The 21,651-nt window shown below is 41.8% G+C and overlaps 1 protein-coding gene across 1 annotated transcript in view; it reads right to left on the bottom strand.

Moving 5' to 3' along the window:
• The window catches only part of AK5 (adenylate kinase 5), a 227,219-nt gene extending 209,966 nt beyond the window's left edge, over positions 1–17,253 (bottom strand). Inside the window, exons 1-3 of the mRNA XM_003784217.1 lie at positions 16,896–17,253; positions 12,009–12,195; positions 2,826–2,993 (exon numbers count right to left, since the gene is read on the bottom strand). Coding sequence (XP_003784265.1) covers positions 2,826–2,993; positions 12,009–12,195; positions 16,896–16,955 — 415 coding nt within the window. The 5' untranslated portion in view covers positions 16,956–17,253. The remainder of the gene's footprint in view (positions 1–2,825; positions 2,994–12,008; positions 12,196–16,895) is intronic.
• Between the last annotated feature and the right edge of the window lie 4,398 nt (positions 17,254–21,651).

The raw sequence follows: 21,651 nt of genomic DNA on the forward strand, positions 1-21,651 counted from the left end.
CACCTTAGGTGTACGTGGCTGGCACCTTAGCTGGTTGAGCTATAGGCACCGAGCCTGGCTAGCAGAATTCTAAGATCAACTAATGCAATGTGAATCATTTATCCTCATCCCAAATAATGCCCATATCTGGTTTTCAGCTTTTCTTGATTTATTAAACATCATATAGCAATTTAGTTGTATTTTGACTATTCGCTTCCTAGGAGATACTAAGTCCTATCGTATCAAACTTAACATTATGAACCACTTCTACTAGGTTATTAAACTCTTTATTTTGCAAATCAAAAGTGAGATTTGGCTCTAAATAGCTGCTTTTAACTTATTCACATATGAGCAAATCATGGATTGGCTTGAAGAAAAACAATTAAATGACCAGCTCCAATAAGAGATTCAAACCAATTTAATCCTTAAAGAATCAGTATCTTTCACAAAACTATTATTTCCACAATTTTTCTCAGAAACCATCAAACTCAGAGATCATAAATTCCACTGAATTTTAAAAAATCATACATCCAGTGAAAATTACAGCACTTTGAAGGAAAAAAAAATTTTGTCAACTAATGGAGACCATCAGAAACAACAACAGAACAGAAATGGGTGTCACACTGAGAACAGCCTGAGTGTGTCTCAGGAGGTGGGTTATTGTAGCTTCCTAACTAACAAATTCTACTCTCTTCTCTCTAAAGCTACAATGGGCTTAATTTAATTTTATTTTCCTTATGTCTAGCACTTGTCAATATTAGGATCCATCTAACTGAAATTTTATGGTGATGTTAACATAAGAGAGATTCATATCTGTGCCAAGAGGACCAGCTTTAAAAAAATCCTATAGCACCAGAAGGGAGATTTTGTTTTTTAGATATACTACCATGTAAGCGTTTGTATCTCACTTATATCTTTAAAAATCCGTACCTTTCTGGAACAATTATTTTATAATTCCTCAAAAGTCATAAAATTGCCCCAATTTTCTCAGACAACTTAAGATTCACCTCTTCCCTTGTCTTAATCCACTTAAAATTATTTAGACTATGGGTTCCCATTCATTCTGGTAATGAATAAAATGTTATGATGCATGTCAAGTCTATAACCAGAATCGCAACGTTGGGAAGCAGGCTGATTTCACTGAGTAAAAAGAGGAGTAGGAAGTGAGGGAGAGCTGAACGTTTGTGTCTTCTCCAAATATTCCATGAGTCCAAATAGCTTATTGTAGTATGTTAATCATTTTCACATAAAATGTGCCTAAAAAATTAAATATGTGCTTTTTTACTCAGAGTAATGTGATACTAAACTATTTTTGTGGACAATAAAGCTTCAATTTATCCATCTTGGTAAAAATCACCAATACTTTTCAAACAGCAACAGGAAAAACAAAATAGAAAAAAATGTGGCTGTCTACATCTAACCATAAAGCTGTGAAATAATTCCCAATTATTCTTCATCTGCAGCTCTATTATTGAATGAAGTATTTCCTTGGCTTTAGGGTAAGAACTTAGAAATTTTAAGCACACAATAAAGTACTCCATTTTCAAGAACAGAGATTTATGGCATCATCATGGCCACCATAAGCCATAAGAATACTGACTCTTTGAAAGCTGATTTCTCTTTTGGCAAGCTTATTTTTAATAATTCAGGGCTAAATATACTTGCAATTTCATTTTCATTTCACTTTGAAGTGTACAAACGTCACTCATTTTAGTCGGATGAACTTCAGTTCTTATTATAGCTTGGTGTTTCTTTGCATGCTTTTTCCCTAGTTGCTATCATCATCTGTCCTTTGAAGTTACGTCTCTGCCTGGGGGCTGTATACACTTGGCACTCTGTTCATAGTTACTGGCTAGAATAGCTTTGAACAGATTCATGCAAGATTTTTGCTTTTGGTCATCTCCGTGAGAGCCGAGTCTAACTGGTAAGTGAGACAATGACTACATATGTTGCTTGTTCACAGGTCTCTTCATGACTTTTATAGATTTGGAGAAAGCATTTGCAAGAGTGGCCAAAATACAGTCTTCAAAAATATTTAAAACGTTTTCAATCCCTATGCCTTGTAAAATAGCATGGGACTGACATTTTCATATTCAACATAAGCTTCATAGTGGCAATTTTAAAAATTAACAATTATCATTGTTGATTTTGGTTCATACTCAGATATATGAGCAAGGTAAAGCACTATTCTATTACATTTGCTTGTGTAGTAAACAGAGAAATTTAGATTTTATTATAGGTGCTAGTTTATCATGCAGAAGATTAATTTATATGAATATTTACCAAGATATTATTTTTCTTGACCTCTTAAGTTTATAATGAATAGAAATTCAATTTTTTTTAATTAAAGGGGAAAGCATCACATTATGTTTAGGAAACATTCTTTTTTCTTTTAAAGCCAGGGTCTGGCTATGTTGCTTAGGGTGGACTTGAACTCCTGAGCTGGAGGGATCCTTCCTTCTCTGCCTGCTGAGTAGCTGGGACTATTACTGTGGACAGCTCTTAGAAAACTTCTAATGGACTCAGTTGTCTATGTTAAAGATTAAATAAATAAAATCATGGGACAATAAATCTGGAGGAGATTACTTACTTTCAATTTATTATAAAGAATTTCTATGGCATTGGAATGGGAATCTATACAAATGCAATAGGCATCAGATTATACAACATTTATGTTTTATTGAACATTGCTCTGAAAATATTTCCATTTATTGTCCCCTGGGTTTTTTCATCTATTGCTTGTCATTATCCAACTAAGTATTTCAAATATACACAATTGACACTTTTGGATATGAAAATGTACAAACAAAGTTAGCATGAGAATCTTGATTTCTATTTTTTCATACCTATGACAAGAATGATTTTTGGTCGAGGTCTCGTAGGATCAAAAACCTCATACTCCTCAATTAACTCTGCAGTCTCAGAAAGATCCGTGTCACTTTCTATGGAGAATTGATGGATTGGAGGGAGCCGATCATACCGCCGATATGAAAAGTTTGAATTTTCAGGCATTACTGCAAAAGAGTAAGATAACTTTGAAAAGGGAAAAAAAGCACTATAAAATGTTTTTCACACTTAACCAGTTAGTAAGAGAAATTTAAAAACTAAGTGGGTTCGATATTTTTCTCTTAACTGGAGGAAGATTTCCTGATTGGCCAATAAATTTTCTCTTAAAGAATCAGGTCAGTATTTTGGCCTTTCAGAGCCATAAAGTTTCATACTCAACTCAGCCATGGTGGCGCGAAAGCCGTCATAGACAAAACATAGGCAAATAAATGTGCCTGTATTCCAATAAAACTATTTAGAAAACCAGGCAATGAGATACACTTGGCCAATGGGACTTTGTCTCCTGCTTTAGAAGGACTTTCAGACATTCCCTAGTTTTGTTTAATAGGTGTATACATCTTGGCCTCTACAAATGGTGCTCCCTGGAGTTGTGAACTCCATAACAATACGTAGCTGTTCACATAGCCAATGCTTATGCATCATGAATTTCATTCACTCAACAAATACAGATACCCACTTCCTTACTATGACCCAGGAACTCAGTGGAATAGGCTGGTGACATAAGGAACAAAAAACTAGTGTCCTGTCACAAGTCAGGCATAAAGGCGCAAACAACCCCTATAACTAGAATATCTTTCAACATCATTTAATTTTACTTTCCCAACACATTTATTATCCTTAATCTATTTGATTTAAAAATTTAAATTATGAATATTTAAGTTTATATCTACAAGGGCAACAAATGTGCATCATTTATGTTATTTACAACATGCCAGACATGGTAGTGTTAAGGGTGATTCGTAAAGAATGAGATGTAGTCCTGTCTCTTCAGGGTTTACAAACTGGAGCTTATATGCTTGTATCTGACAGCTGTATACACACCAGGCAGGATAAGTGTTAAAATGAATATCTTCCATGGTAAACACCAAAGTAATTCAATGAATGGGTGGATCCTTTTGGCCTAGAGTGGTAAGAAAGTACATCCAAAAGAGGCAGCACTTGATCTTGATTGAAAGACGAGCATAGGTGATAAAGTGTAGAAAGTATATACCAGCTGGTGGGAGCAGCACAAAGACTCAATTAAAGACAAACACAAATGACAAATTTAAAAGGACTAGATGACAGAGCTAGCAGGTCCAAATGACACAGATGGTCTCAACTAGCTGATACGGAGTTTGTGACACCAGGAGCTGTAGCCCCTCCCCACCTATTCCAACCAGGAGACCAACTGAGCCAAGAATTTGGTAAGTGGTTGCTCCTCCATAGTGGAAGTGTAGAGCCAAGCTTCCCTGGAGAGTGGGGATGATGCCTCTGCCCTTGAAGACTTTTAATGGATCCAGGGTGCCCAATTTGGCTTCCTCCATGCTGGTGTTTTCTGAAGACACATGCCAGTAGGTCACACACACAAGCAAGATAGGACATTTGAGACCTGGACAACCAGACTGTAAAACTCACAGGGTTCTGCCTCCATAAGCAGACTTTCTGGGTGGGTGGGGCCTCTTCAGCCCTCCCTGGCAATTTTCCCCAGAAGTTTGGAGTTAAAGGTTTAATCCTGCCAAAACAGCTACCTTACCAGCTTCTGTGGAGCCTAGGGGCTAGGTCACCCAACCCAGTCCCAGCCAGCCTCACTCCCCCACCCACCTCCACTGTAGTGGAGAGTAAGAACTCATCTGGAAGCTCTAGGACCTCATCCACTACTTGTGGCATTCTGGAGTCCTTCTGAGGGACTAGAGCTGGACACTGGTCCCAAACACAACACTGCAGCTCATTCCTTCCAGAAATTACTACCTACTGATAGGACGGTCAATTCGTACAGCCCTTTATAGCATTTACTGACTCAATCATATAGGGCGAGGTCAATTTTCACCCATAAGCACCACCTACTGTCTCAGAGATTAAATTGGGTGTGCCAATACAATCCACACTGGTAGGAAGCCCAGAGGGCTGGGGAAAGAGAAAAGATTTCAAAGATCTTCATCCTCTCTAATTAAAGAGAGACAGGGAATCTGCCTACACACATAGCTCACCACTGCTACAGCCTACAGTACCTAGCAACTGAGAAAACCACCATACTAAGGATATTAATAACTAAGGCATCTATCCAGAACTACACCTCCATCAAAGCACCCACAAACAAAGCCAAAGGTTCTTACCCAACATGTGCTACAAAGATATCTCTATGGGTGGAGGAGCCCCATCTAAACAAAAGGAATTCCAAAAAGTAAGAAGCAACAGCTGCTCCAGATGAGAATGAATCAGTGAAAGAGCGCTGAAGTATGAAAAATCAAAGCAAAAGGATACCCCCAAAGGGAGCACCAGCTCTCTAGCAATGAATACCAACCAAAATAAAGATATTGGAATGACAAGAGGTCAAATATTGAAATAGTACAAGAGGCAAAATAAAGCAGTAAGGTCCTATAAACAGGATAAACAGATTAGTATCCATCTATCAATTCTATTAGTCAATGTAAATGATTTGAATTCCACGCTCAAGAGATATAGACTGGCTGAATGGATAAAACAACACAAGGCCAGTATCTGCTGTTTGTAATAAATACATATAACCCACAAGGACTCTTACAAACTCAAGGTTAAGAGATGGAAGAAAATATCCCATGCAAATGGAAACCAAAAGAAAGCAGAGAAAGTCATGCTCGTTATCAGATAAAATTGACTTTAAATCAGCAATAATAAAGACAGACAAAGACTGTCATCATACAATGGTAAAAGGAGAAATTCAACAAGGGACATAACAATACAAATATGCACTGGACACAGGAGCACCCAGATTTGTAAATCAAACCCTATAGATCTAAGCCAAGAGATAAACAGCAGCTTCATAATTGCCAGGAACTTCAACATCCCACTGACAGAACTGGACACATAGTCCAAGCAGAAAATGAATAATGAAACACTGGACTTAAATGAGACTCCAAAACTAATGTGCCTAATACACATTTATAGAACATTTTACACAAAAATTAGTGAATATGCATTTTTCTCATCGGCATATGGAACATTCTCCAAGATAGCCATATAATCATGTGACCACAGGCCAAAGATATGGCTCAACAAGTTCAAAAAAATTGAAATCTTCTCAGATCACAGTGGAATAAAACTAGAAATCAGTTCCTGAAAAACACCCAATTCTACACAAAGTCATGGTAATTAAATAACTTGCTGCTGAACAGTTACTGGATCAATGATGAAATCAAGATGGAAATCAAAAGATTCCCCAAACAGAATGACAAAGGGGGCACAAGCTATCAAAATTTACGGGATTCAGCAAGAGCAGTCCTAAGGGAAAATTCACATCCTTTAATGCCTACATCAAAAAGACAGATCACAAATTAACCATCTAATGACACATCTCAAGGAACTAGAAAAGGAAGAGCAAACCAAGCCCAAAGTGAGCAGAAGAAAAGAAATAACTAAGGTCAGAGCAGAACTAAATGAAATCAAAAACAAGAAAATAATACAGATGATCAACAAAACAAAAAGTTGGTCCTTTGAAAAGAAATAAAATTGATTGACCTCTTGCTACATAAACCAGGAATTGGGGGGTGGGGGGAGAAGGACCTAAATAAGCTTGATCAGAAATGAAAAAGAAGGCGGCCAGGTTCAGTGGTTCACACCTGTAATCCTAGCACTCTGGGAGGCTGCAGCAGGTGGATTGCTTGAGCTCAAGAGTTTGAGACCAGCCTGAGCAAGAGTGAAACCCTCATCTTTGCTAAAAATAGAAAAAACTAGCCAGGTATTGTGGTGGGCATCTGTAGTTCCCAGTTACTTGGGAGGCAGGGGCAAGAGGATCACCTGAGTCCAAGAGTTTGAGGCTGCCATGAGGCCATGGCAACTCTACCCAGGATGACAGAGTAAGACTCTGTATCCAAAAAAAGAGAGAGAGAGAAAGAAAGAAAAGAAAAGAAAGAAAGAAATAAAAAAGGAGATTTTACAACTGATAACTTATAAATACAAAGTATCATCTGTGAATACCATGAAAATCTCTATGCACATAAACTAAAAAAAATAGAAGAAATGGAAACCCACCCAAGACTCAATTGGAAAGAAATAGGACTCCTGAACAGACCAATCATGAGCAATAAGATTGAAGCAGCAATAGAAAGAAATCTTCCAACAAAACAAAAGCCCCAGACCAGATGAGTTCACTGCCAAATTTTATCAGACCTACAAAGAAGAGTTGGTATCCATACTGTAGAAATTATTCCATAATGTCAAGAAAAAGGGAATCCAACCAAACTCATTCTACAAAACCAGTATCACATTGATACCAAATCCAGGAAAGGGCACAACAAAAAAATAAGAGTACTGATTAGTACTTACATTCCTTATGAATATAGATGTAAAAATTCTCAATAAAATACTAGCAAACTGAATTTTGCTATCAATAGTCTACCATGACCAAGTGTGCTTCATCCCAGGAATGCAAGGATGGTTCAACATATATAAATTGATAAATTTGATTCAACACATAAACAGAAGTAAAAACAAAGATTATATGATCACATAAATAGAAGCAAAAACAAAGATTATATGATCATCTCAATTGCTAAGTCATAGAAGCAACCCAAATGCCCATCAGCTCCTGAAGGGATTAACAAACTGTGGCATATGTATGTATACCATGCAATACTATTCAGCCATAAGAAAAGTTGGAGACTTTACAACTTTTATGTTTACCCAGATGAAGGTGAAACACATTCTTCTTAGTAAAGAATCTCAAGAATGGAAAAAAAAAAATCCAATGTACTCAATACTTTCAGAAAAAGCAGTTGACAAAATTCAGCACTCTTTCATGATAAAAACCCTCAACAAACTGGGCATAGAAGGATCATGTCTCAAAATTATAAAAGTCACATATGACAAACCCATAGTCAACATCAGGGGTCCTCAAACTTTTTAAACAGGGGGCCAGTTCACTGTCCCTCAGACCATTGGAGGGCCAGACTATAGGCCCCAGGATGAGTTGGCTGCTAAGCAGGATAGGCAGCAGTGGCAAAAACACCTGGTGGGCTGGATAAATGTCCTAGGTGGGCTGTATGTGGCCCACGGGCTGTAGTTTGAAGATGCCTGGTTAACATCACACCGAATGGGTAAAAGTTAAAAGCATTTCTGTTAAGAACTGGAACAAGGCAAGGATGCCTATTATTACCACTTCTATTCACCATAGTACTAGAAGTCCTAGTACCTAGTCCTCTTGCTAAAGCAAGAGAAGGAAATTAAGGGCATCTGAATTGGGAAAGCAGTTAAGTTTTTTATTTTTGCTGATGATATGATGTGATATATCTAGAAATCCTCAAAGACTGTACCAGAAGACTCTTAGAATTGATAAATAAATTCACTGAAGTCTCCGGTTACAAAATCAATGTACATGAATCCTAGACAACAATAATAGTCAAGCCAAGTTTTAAATCAAAAACTCAATACCTATTCAGAATAGCTAAAAAGAAAATAAAATTCCTAGGAATATACTAAGTGAAAGATCTTTATAAAGAGAACTTCAAAAGACTGAGGAAAGAAATTGCAGATGCCACAAAGAAATGGAAAAACATCATGTTCATGGATCAGTGGAATCAACATTGTTAAAATGGCCACACTACTCAAAGCGAAAATGATTTACACATTCAATGCAACCCTCATCAAAGACCAGCATCTTGTTCCACAGATCTAGAAGAAGGAGTTCTACTCTTTGTTTGAAACCAGAAAAGAGTCCAAATAGTCAAAGCAATTTCAAGCAAAACGAAAAAATCTGCAAGCATCACATTACCAGACTTCAAACTATGTTACAAGGCTATATAGTAACCCAAATGGCATGGTATTGACACATGAACAGAGACACAGACCAAGGGAACAGAACAGAAAACTCATATATAAAACCATTCGCATACAGCCAAATGATCTTTGAGTAAGTAGACAACAATATAAACAGGGGGAAACAAGCCCTATCAATAAATGGTGCTGGGAAAATTGGATTGCCACATGTAGACAGATGAAACAGATCCCATATCTCTCAACATTCACAAAAATTAATTCAAGATGAATAAAAGACTTAAATTTAAGGCATGAACCATAAGAATTCTAGAAAAAAGTGTTGGAAAAATTCTTTGAGATATCAGCCTAGACAAAGAATTTATGAAAAAGACCCCAATGGCTATCACAGCAACAAATACATAAATATATAAATAGGGCTTAATTAAATTAATGTATACTCCACAGTCAAAGAAATACTCAACAGAGCAAAAAGACAACCTACAGAATGGGAGAAAATATTCGCAAGCTGCACATCTGAGTAAGCCCTAATAACCAGAATCTACAAAGAACTCAAGCAAATCATCAAGAAAAAAATCAAACAGCCCCATCAAAAAGTGGGTAAAAGACACGAACAGAAGCTTTTCCAAAGAAGAGAGATAATGAATGGGCAATAAACATAGGAAAAAATGCTTAATGTCACTAATCACCAGGGAAATGTAAATTAAAACCACCATAAGATAGCTCCTCACCCCTGTTAGAAAATCTTTAATTAAAAAGCCCAAAACCAAAGACCCTAGCTAGTGGATACAGGAAGAATACTCACACACTGTTGTTGAGACTGCAAACTAGTACAACCTCCGTGGAAAACAGTATGGAGATACCTCAAAGAAGTAAAAGTCGACCTATCATTTGATCCAACAATCCCACTACGGGGTATTGACTCAAAGGAAAAGAAGTCATCTTATCAAAAAGACACCTGCACTCTCATTTTTATTGCAGCACAACTTACAATTGTGAAGATGTGGAATCAAGCCAAGTGCCAAGCCAATTCATGAGTGGATTAACAAAATGTGGTATGTGTATGTCACCGAGTACTACTCAGTCATGAAGACAGGTGACTTACCGGCTTTTGTAACAGCTTAGATGGAACTAGAGATCACTGTCCTATCCTACTAAATGAATACCTCATATATTCACTTTTAAATTAGAACTAATTGATGAGCACACATGTGCACAGAGGAAAGCAAAACTCAACAGAAATCAAATGAAGGACAAGAGAAGGAGAGGATGAATGAAAACCTACCCGATACGTAGTGAACCCTATCTGAGCAATGGGCACATTTACAACCATGACCTTGGTTGCTTATCAGCAGTGCTGGGGAATTTGGGTTGGGGGACTGTCTTATCAGCAAAATATTTGCCTCCTTAAATCTACATCGTCTAGTATTGATTCCTGCATGAACAGGAAAAGACTTCTCTTTGGAGATATGTCTGTGGAAATGCTATTTCTGCTGTCCCTCTTTTGCTTGGGTTTCTTGAAATTTAGCAGCACACTATGACCTTTCTCTTACTGCATTCAAATAAAATCTGAGAGGGTCATGTCTGAAAAGGTCAAACAAACTAAAATTTGTTTCCTGCTATTCTTACAAGTAGAATTGTTTCCATTTCAAATTTTGTCTGTATAGCATAAACTTTTCGTGGAACAATTTTTGAGAATGGTCTGGCAGGCCTGGGGAACCTGCAGCCTCAAGGTAAAATGTGGCCTTCTAAGTCCTTAAGTGTAGCCTTTTGACTGAATCCAAATTTATAAGAACAAATCCTTTTATTAAAAGGGGTGCAGCACAACTGCTAAGTTGTAGAAGCAACCCAAATGCCCATCAGCTTATGAAGGGATTAACAAACTGTGGCATAGGTATACCATGGAATACTATTGAGCCATAAGAAAACATGGAGACTTTACATCTTTTAGTTTACCTGATGAAGGTGAAACACATTCTTCTTAGTAAAGTATCTCAAGAACGGAAAAAAAAATCCAGTGTACTCAGTACTAATAGGAAACCAATGTATGAACAACTACACGCCCACATGAATGATAAAACAAAGCATAGTCTAGCAAGGGGGAGGGGAGAGGTGGAGGCAGGGAGGAGGAGGAGAGAGGGTGATTGGCTGGAGGGAGGAGGGCAATCCCCGGGATCTCACCTAATGTGCCCAATATGAAGGTGGTTAGCACACCCCCGGGTGAAGGGCTCAACTACAACTTGAACTTTACCTTAGAATTGACAATAATGTAGCCTAAAAATGTGTACATTCATATTAATTTTTTTAAAGGGTGGTGAAGCAGAGGAAGATGAAGTTTTTCTTGTCTCCTCTGATGCTTAAAAAAGAATAAATCTTGAAATCTGAAGGCCACAGGTGCCCCATCCCTGGAAGGGTTGAAAATATACTGAAATTTTCCATGAGATCACTGTATTTTAGAAAAGAGTTTTAGAAATTCTTTTAAAAGTATTAATTTTAGTTTCCCCTGATGGAAACTGATTCCATTCTTCTCATCAAATTATATTTCTCAACTTATTCTAGATACTCAAAGGCTGGTTGGCTGATGTTGAACCCCCAATTTTGATAAGGACATATCTCACAAAGAGATCAGAATACCATAAATCTTCCTTAATGAACTCCAGCTAAACAAATCCTAAAACTTAAGCAAGTTTACTTTTTCTAGCACCCAAATGCCTAATCTAATACAATGCATTTAGTAGCTGCTTAACATATTTTTGTTGAATTTATTGCTATAAACTTTATGTGAATTTATGCAGAGGCATTCCTATGAACTCTGAACTTGGTAATATATCAATAAGCCAAATCTCTTGCGGGCTAATGTAAAACGTTGAATTGTTACATAATAATTACCAGTTTCACTTATTTTCTACTCATTTATTTGGAAAAGAATCTTATTTGCAATTTTAAGGAAAATTCATGGCTTGTTAATATAATTTATTTTTCAAAATGATAAAGTCAGTAATATAAAATTTCGTTTAAGCTGTTCATGAATTGCTGGACAATGAGACATCATTTTATTTGTCTTTTCATGGAGTTGATTTGAATTAGTAGGAAAGAGAGATGAATCATGCTCAGGGACTTATATTCTTCCAGGCATTTGTCAACTGAGTAAGTTAAATCACTGCATAAAATCTAAGTATGTTTTAAAGATAACTGCTATCGCTAAAACACCGTCTATTATTCCACATACACATTACCATTTCTTAGAAAGGATCTTCGTGGCTGTCCTCCGTTCAGAGGAGGTAAGGTCTTCTTCTCCTGGCTGACGAAAGTATCCCATTTTACCTTGTCACAGCCACCCAGCTCCTTTACTTTCTGTAAACAACCTTCCAGGTACTCTATGGGGTCTTCTGGCTTAGAACACATCAATCCATTCAAAAGGCTCTGGAATATAACAAAACAGTCATCACTAAATTTTTAATCCACCTTTATTAAAATAGTGTTATGCCCCATCGTTGCATTCTGAGCTGGTTTTGTCCTTTGCTTTTGTCTTTTAATAAACAATTTGAATTGAAATGATGAGTTGATTGAGTAACGAAGAGAATCCCTTAAATTCTGGACAATTAGTTTTCAGCACAGCATTCTCCACCTTGTAAACAATGCGGACAACCAGATTAGGAAATGGAAGAGGCGTATTAGGGTGTGACAAAGTGCAGCGTGTGAAAAAATGCTTTGTCATTATTTATGCCACTCCTACTTATCCTTAAAATCTCTAAGCCTCAGTTTCTTCTACAAAATGAGGGCAATAATAAATCCCTCAGGGCTGTGTGAGAATTAAAAAATTTAGTATTTGTACAGGGCAAATGAAGTGCCTGCCATATACGAAGAACCCAACCAATGATGGTTTTAGTTATTACAGGTATTATCGGGAAGGCTCCCCCTGGATCCCTAACTTGGCCTTGGATCTCCCCTTCTGTGTTTCTGTGTTCCAACAGTACTAGCAAGGAACACCACACTTGGTATTTATACTGAAACCCTCAGTTTATGTGTTGGGGTCTCCTCTTGTAATCCATACTCTTCAATAACACAGACACTTTTCCCAGGATGTGGTAGGTGCATAGTAAACTATTTTCTGATTAGGAAAAACAAATCCTCAAAATTCAAGTCTGAGTGAGACTCAAAAAAATTGAAGTCTGGGCTCAGCGCCCGTAGCTCAATGAGTAGGGCGCCAGCCACATACACCGAGGCTGACAGGTTCAAACCCAGCCTGGGCCTGCTAAACAGCAATGACAATGGCAACCAAAACAAAGCTGGGTGTCATGGCAGGTGCCTGTAGTCCCAGCTACTCAGGAGGCTGAGGCAAGAGAATCGCTTGAGCTTAAGAGTCTGAAGTTGCTGTGAGCTATGATGCGACAGCACTTGACCGGGGGCAACAAAGTAAGACTCTGTCTCAAAAAAAAAAAAAATTTAAGTCTGAAAGTAAAAAATTCTTATTTGATACATAGTAAGTCACTACAATATCCACGGAGGTTCCAGGGGGCAGGGGAAGCATGATTCTGCTATTCTTCTTCTGTTCATAGTGTCCAATGTGTCACATGTACTAGTTTGCAAAAATGCTACAAGTCGCACATTTCAGTCTGGCTCCTCACATTCCTCCTATACATGGAGCCGTTGTTAGCTTTATCCGTGCCTGAAGACCTGTGTCACACCGGCATTAGCCTACCCAACATGCTCTCAGCCTAGTGTGGCACCATTACCCCATTTCACTGATTAGAAAATCATGGCTCAGAGATGTTAGTGACTTACTCAAGATTCCTCAGCTAGAAACCCCTAACACCAGGATCCCAGCTCAGTGTTTCTGATTCCAAAGCCTGTATATTCCTTTCCGGACGTCTTGAAAAAATATGATACGTGGGAAAAAGAAAATACCAGATTCACCCTGCCCCATGTATAACCCAACTACAATATGAATTACTCAAGATCGGCTCTTTTGCTTTTTTTCTCCTTAGTATTTCTGAAAATGGGTGAACACACTCAGAGTCTTTTCCGACTGGGAAACAAGATGTTGGACAAAGAGAACTCAGCCTAGAAAAGGTGCTGCAGTCCTCACTGCTGAATATCAATCACCACAGTCCCCTTGAGGTCCTCCCCTTGGGAAACAATGCACAAAGGAATTTTGAAACTCTTTCTCTGGAATGGCCAACAGAGCTGCCGAGGTCTGACAAGTTTGTGAATCTCGGCTCGGTGCCTGTGGCTCAAGTGGCTAAGGCGCCAGCCACATACACCTAAGGTGGCGGGTTTGAATCCAACCCTGGGCCCGCCAAACAACAATGACGGCTGCAACCAAAAAATAGCCGGGCGTCATGGCAGGCACCTGTGGTCCCAGCTACTTGGGAGGCAGACGCAGGAGACTCGCTTGAGCCCAGGAGTTGGAGGTTGCTGTGAGCTACGCCAGGGCACTCTACCCAGGGGGACAGCTTGAGGCTCCGTCTCAAAAAAAAAAAAAAAGTTTGTGAACCTCATCCTAGAAGGAGTGCTTTGAAGGGTGGATTAGGCACTGGTGTGGGTGCACAGCTTTCCAAGGGGAGCACTCCGAAGGTGCCAGCAGTGATATCAGCACTGAGGTACGGAGTCCCTTTTCTAGGATGAGTTTGTGAACTTAACTGTCCGACCTCGTTTACGCACGCGTGCAGCCGCCCTAATCAAAACGGATTCCCCAAAGGGCACTGATTTTAAAAACAGAACAATCAGTTCTACTCCTTCATGGATAATTTAAATCCTTTCTTCTACCAGCCGGCCACTAGCAGGGATTGAAGACAACCAGTAGACGTTACTAGTCTCCAAGTTAATCCTTTGAGAATGTGAATAATACACTGTGAGGTTCTACAGTATCCAAATTAATTGCCAAGTCTCTTACTGTAAAGTACAAGATCAATGTATACACCATAAATTTAGCTAAAATTAAAAACTCATGACAAAGTCAGGAGAAAGTGGACTAAAAAAATTAATCTAAAAACAGAACACATGTCACACATAAACCTACCAGATACATCTCATATTCCATTTAGCCTACGGGATGTCTCCAGTCAGGAAGAAATCTGAAAAGGTGATTTAGATGTACCTACTTGTTTGACAATACGTAGAGTCAATAATCAATCAACTGGTCTATAATGTGTCTCATGACCACAGCTGGGGCCAGCGTTTTGGAGTTTGATAGATACCTAATTGCTAAACTTCGTGTACCTAGAATATTGTGATTTTGAGGGAGAAAGTCCATGTTAGAAACCTGAAGTGTTTGGTCTGACAGTCTGTCCCATCACGTGGAGAACCGCCAGGTCTTGCTCCGCTCCTGGACTGGGCACAGCACAGATTCATTTTACTGGAAGACAAAGCCTTTGAAGGTCACCAGCGGTCTTCTTCCAGCTTCCCGGCATTCAGGATCGAATCTAAGGACACTGTATTCCTGTGTTCTACTTAAGCTAGCTGATTTCCTTCTCTGGGTGTGCAGTATTTTAAAATTTCCCTTTCAAATGCAGAAGAGACAATAAAAAAGCATAAAACCCGAAGAAAAACACCTGTCACCACTTATTTGCATACACAGGGTAGATTTTCATGAACAAACTATTAAGGTAAGCTCTGTGCTTACCTTCTACCCAGGAAGAAAAACAGTCCCCATATTTATAAAGAAAATAGACACAGTATTTAGTAGTATTTGCAATAAGGTGGCCCTCTTCTAGATGGTATGAGTTACTCTTTTGGAAGTGTAGAAATGAAATTGATCTCATTAGTAATTTTTGTGAGAAAAACCTTCAACTCTTCTTAATCTCCATATTTAGTTTTTAAAAATGAAAAAGCAAAAGTCTCAAGACTCCCGACACCTGTCCTTAGGCACATCACGCATTTTCTCCTAGGAATCACACATTTGCTAGATTGGGGCTTGAGCTCAGTGGGTGGTTTCCTGAACTCTTGGCTTCAGATGGCCTGAGAGATAAAAACGAAGGTCTAGAATTAGGGCGGCTCATTTTAAAGACAGTTTGAGGAAACAGGGGCAAATTATTATTCTGAGTTGTATTTTAAAATCCCTTTTAACAGGACAAATCTCCCAAACACGAAAAAGAACCACCCATGGCCCTGAGCCTGCCGTGCTGAACTGCACTTTTCAGAAATGGGCCCAGTTTTGCAGTGAATGGGTTTCCCCTTTCAGGGCTCCTCCCATAAAGCGGCTTCATTTAATTTTTTTTTTTTTTAACATAAGCAAAAGCCACTTTGGATTCAGGAATGTTTAAAAAATTCAAATATCGAGAGAAGGAAAGGAAACAAAACGATCTGAGACAGCGACTGAGGCTGGGAACTACCCAAGGTTTTTTTTTAGTTCCCCTCCAGAGCCCCCCTCTGCCCTGGTCCCTGGTGCAGGTGACGCTGGGATGCGGTCTGAAGACCAGCAACAGGAGTCCCTCCCGCCTCGCCGCTCCCTCCTCAACCCGCTCGCTCTCGGTGGGTCGCAGGGCGCAGGCGACAGCTGCCGCGGAGATGCGAGGGACTAGAGCGACGGAGAAACGTGCCCGGGAGTTCATTCACCGACGCGCAGAGCAGCCCTGGGCGCCTGTCACCCCCGAGGCAGCGCTCGGCGCACTCGATGGGCTGCGATTTGTTTTTCGCATCTTCATCCTTCTCTTCCACGCCGTCCCCGGCCTGGGCTGCTTTTGCCCACATTGCCCCATTCTGCTCAGGGGTCCCGACCCTCACGCGCAGAGGGGCTGGGGCTCTGGATCCCTCGGTCGTTGCTCTTTGCGGGGAGACAGCACCCCCATGCTCGGCTCTCGTCCCCAGAGAATGAGGCCCGGCCAATGCCCGAAGCCCACCGCGGGCGTCCACACCCGAGGGGTGAGCCGGAGCAGTCAGCCTCCAGAACCCAGCTGGAAGACTGAAACTTGATGGGTGAGATGCTAGCTTCCAACATCAGCCATCTAGCCAGGACCCCGCAACCCGCGGGAGCGCTTACTCTGCTCAGGCGAGCCGGCTCCCGCAAGCCCCCTCACTCCCCTGCCCCGCGTGGGGCAGGTGGGACAGGGCGCACGTGCCTCGCCCCCGCCCCGGGGATGGGTGTCCGGCGCTCCCGCCCCTCCGCCGGCCCCACGCCCTACCTCGAAGAGCTGAGGGATTTCCCTCCGGGCCAGGTACTCCTTGGCATCGCTGGTGTTCATGGCCGTGGCGCGCGTGCCGCGGGGCGCAGGCGGGGATGCTGCGGGCTGCAGCGCGCTGGGCCGAAGCTGGGGCCGGCGGGGTCCCCGGGCTCGGCGCAGCCCTCCCTCGCACGCACGCTCGCTCGCCCGGCGCCGTCCGCGTCTTGCGGGACCGAGATCTCCGCGCTGCCGCCGCCCCCGCGTCGGCGCTAGTCCGGGTGCCCGACCTGCGGGCTCCGAGCGCCGGCGCCGCGGCTTCCCGGGCTCCCCCGCAGCGGCCGCGGGGGGAGGGGCGGAGGCAGCGGGGGAGGGAGGACGGCGTGGCGGACGCCAGGCAGCAGCTCTCCTGCTTGGATGGCTCTGCCCGCCAGCCGCGCCCCGCGCCTCCTGGAGCCGGGTCTGCAGCGGCCGCCAGTCGCGCTGCGCGGGCTGGCGCGGGGCGCGGGGTGCGGGGGTGGGGACGGGAGCGCGCGGGGGGTCACAGTCGAACCCCTGTCTGCGGCACAGCCACCAGAGCGCGCCCCAGCGACCCGAGCCAGACCCGGTGGCTGAGGGAATAGGGTCGGTGTCTCAAGGAACCGGCGACTTTTCCACTTCCATGGACCTTGTACACACACACACACACACACACACACACAATTACCTCCCTACCTCCCTGATCCCCGGGAAGAAATCTATTAGTCACACGATTTATCATTTATTCCTAGGGTTTCTGGTCGTTCATGATCAGGAGCTACTTGAAAGGGGAAAAAGGACTCATGGTGCGGCATTCTCCCCCTGAAGATAATCTTCAGCTCTTCCCTATCTTTATCCTTCAGGAAAGTTTTGCTAGCCGGTTTAGAATTTTTTCCATGCCAGTGTCAAAATATCCTTACATATTTTAGTATAAGGCTTTCGTATGAACCTGAAATCTTCATCAACAGAAGGGCTAAGAAGAAGTCAACTAGTTAATTACCTCCATGGAAAGAAAGGAGAAGGTGAAGAAGCGTGGGGCTGCGGAGAGCTGGAGGTTGCTTAAATTGAAACTCTGCTTAGCAGGTGGGCGTCACTAGTCAGGTCTGGGGAGCTGTAGTCAGTGGACTGTGGGCCGTTGCAGCGTCCCCTGGGGAGTGCGGGGGAGCATGGGTGATGTGCTCAGACTTAACAGGTGGGTAATGCATCGTTTTCCTGTGGCCCATCCTTGTCGCGGTGTACCCATCTTCCTCCTGGCTCCCAAGATGACTCATTTCCCCTTTAAGATGGCTTTTCATTGCCTGTTGGAGAGACGGTCCATGCCTCCTGCTAATACATCTGTAACTTGGTGCAAAGCCTGACACAATGGGAGAGTGTGTGAGAAAAAAGGATTGTGGGGTCTCACTGGAGAGAGACACAGGAGAGTGCCACTGCTTAAAAACAAAAACAAACCCAGAAATCAACAAAACGAGTGTCTGAATGCCCATAACAAGTTCATCTTTACAGATTTTTTTCTTGGCTCTCTTTCTGGTTACACAAGTAACTGCTATTCAGGCCTTAACTTTACAGCTGCAGATTTGTTTTACCCGGAGAGTGAACTCAAGAATTAATTAGCTGAGTTTTGTAAAGTAAATGAAGTGTTGTGAACACGTGTGAATCTGTGTGTCAGGAGGTAATCTTGAACGAGGCCGGTATTTCAGTTCGATGGAAACTGGTTTCTGCCCTTACAATACGTCTCCTTGCTCCCAGTCCCAGCTCCCAATATTTCTTTCCCTTATTTCAGATCAGCTACAGTGGTAGTGAAAGCAAGCCTCTGCCCTATGCAGGGACAGGGGACAAGTCCATGGCATGCAGGCTTACTCTGTGAGCAGGCACGGTGGGGGGGAGCTTGGAGGACTGAGGAGGCCACTTGCCGCAGGTCTTTTCAAGGTCATCCTTTACAGAAAAGAATCTAGCTGAGCGTGGCTCACATCTCTCCCCTCTCCGTCCCAGTCTTTGAATGAATACCTGACTCTAAGTGTACTTTACCCCAGCAAGTGATGGCAACTTGCTCGTAAAAAGAGATCGGATAAAGAAAACTGCATTGCACTAGAAAGTGGAGATTGCCTGAAAAACGTAGCAAATGGAGAAATGGCAAGTTTTCAAGTAGCCTTGTGTGCTGACAATGAGTTCTCAATCTCTTTCTCTCCCTCTCTCTCTTTTGGTGTGTCCTAGGGTGGAGAGAGATGTATGAAAGAGGCAGTAAGTTCATAATTACTTTTGCCAAGGGGGTTGTGGCCCCACAGGGAAGGGCTACAGGAGAGAAGCATAGTCCTTAAAAAGCCAGGGGGATGCTTTGGAAAGGAGGACAGATGAGCAACAAGAAACACTAAGCACACCCTTGCTGTGAGAGACTGGCCTAGTATTCCCTGTGATGAAATTCTAAGGGTGAGCATATGAGGTCAGACAATTATGTTTGTGAACTCATCCTAGAAAAAGTGCTACCTGTATGCCTCATTGCTGAGTATTACCCTGGTCACCTTCGAGGTGCTCCCTTTGAAAAGCTATGCCAGAGTCAATGCGATTTTGTGATTCTTTTTCCTAGAATGGCCATAAGGACTATCATTGTATAGCTCTTGGCTGTCTGGTGACTTTAATGATATTCAGCAGTGAGATACACAGCACTTTTTCTAGGATGAGTCTGCAAACTTAACGGTCCGACCTTGTACAAAGGGCTCCTGAACCTTTGCCCTCGGGCAAGCATTCCTGCATGCTCTAACACGTGAAGAAGACACCGCATGTCTGGTGTCTCTGGGTAGAATCTCTCTGATCACACTTCAGAGAGCACACTAGGTTCTGAAGTAACGTAGAGCAGTGAATAAGACAGACACGATCCGTGCTGTCAAGGCACTTGACTTCTAATGGAGAGCTGTGTGTAAGAAGCGCAGACGTATAATAAGCAAATAAAATGCACAAACAACATCAGATAGTAATAAACAAAGGGCAGATAATAAAAATATCAATAGAGAAATAAGCAAGAACATAGCAGATAGTGCCAAATATGCTGACGAAAATCAGAGTTGATGGTGTTGATTTGAAGCAAGGGCACAGAGGGTCCAGTCTGTTCTGCGGAAGTAGCAGAGGAAGGGGATGTGGGGATGATCACTCAGAGGATGACTAGGGCTCACAAAGGGCTAGACGTCCTTGAGGAAGAGGCTCCCATGGGACTGTTTCTTGAGGTCATTCCTAGAGCAGGTTCACTGTCGACACACAGGCCATGTCTCAGCACAAGCCAGACCTGCTCTGTCCCTATTATGCAAGTGTCTCTGAGCAGGGACAATTTGTTCCATTCACACAAGGAAGGCTGGAAGGGCCCTAACCTCAGGACGGCCTCCCCCAAACCTACAGAGATGGTGGAGCCAGCCTAAGCTCATACCTTCATTCACTGCTAATAGATATTTACACCATCTATAATCTAACTGGGACAAGTTTACCTGTAAAGAATTTTAACAATAAAGTAGCATATATATCTCATGTTGCAGCTGCCTGCCCCAGGAGGGGATCCTAATGGGATGGGCAGTAGGCATCGGTCTATTTGATAGTGATGATGCAATGACAAGTTTGGCTATAACACAAGGTAAAATTTTATTGAGAGTGTGTTATGAGTAGGCACTGTGCTAAGGACTTTACATAAAACCTGTCACATATGTGTATGTATTTCATATTTACTTTTTAAAACAACCTATGAGATATATATTATTCTCATTATGTCAGTAAGATAACTGAGACCCAGAAATCCTCATTTCAAAGTTATATTAAAAGGAAGCATCAGTCCATCTGCACCACTGTGCCATTTAATCCCTTATCCTCAATCCTTACAGCCTCGCCATCAAATGCCTTGCAAGTTTACAAAGGCCGGAAACAACTTTTTCTTTGTACCTCTCAGTGTTTTCTAAGGGTCCTCCCATCCTTTCCCCCTATCCCCTTCATTCCTTTCTTTTTTTCATACACTGCTGAGCAAATTTAAACTTGTGTAACTGCTCTGGAAAACAGTAAATAATTCTTAAAGCTGAACATATGTATATATGTACCAAAAGATGTGTACTAGAACCTTCACAGAAGCCCCAAACTGGAAATTGCCCTCATATTTACCAACAGTAGAATACATAAATGGGTTATAGGTGCAAAACGGAATAGCATAAGCAATGAGAATCCACAGTTTACCACTGCATGTGACAATATGGGTAAGTCTCTCCAGACAAAATTTACAATGATGTTCCATTTATCCAAAGTCCAAAAACAGGCAAAACTAATCTATGCTGTTAGAAATCAAGACAGTGATTACTTGCAGGGGAATGAGGGGACAGAGGGGGAGCACTAGGGACACTGGGGGAGACGGATTATGTCCTGGTCCTTGAGCTGGGTGCAGGTTGCGTGGGTATCTCATTTAGTAAAAACTCATTAATCTGAACAAAGAGCACACACACTGTCCTGTGTGCACACTGTACTTCCATAAAGAGTTAGACACCTGGGCAGCGCCTGTGGCTCAAAGGAGTAGGGCACCGGCCCCCTAGACTGGAGGTGGTGGGTTCAAACCTGGCCCTGGCCAAACTCTGCAAAAAATAAAATAAAATAAAATAAAAGAGTTAGACACCTGGTTTCTTGTACCCTCAATGAATCCCCAACAATAAAAGAAATGAATAAATAATTAGACACTGAAAAGTAGAAGATGGTAAAGCATGGGATTCAAACCTCAGACCATCTCGCTCACTTTTTTTTTTTTTTT

This window comes from Otolemur garnettii, unplaced genomic scaffold (assembly GCF_000181295.1).
Source record: "Otolemur garnettii isolate 467f Iridium unplaced genomic scaffold, OtoGar3 scaffold00010, whole genome shotgun sequence".
In the NCBI taxonomy this organism is placed as follows: Eukaryota; Metazoa; Chordata; class Mammalia; order Primates; family Galagidae; genus Otolemur; species Otolemur garnettii.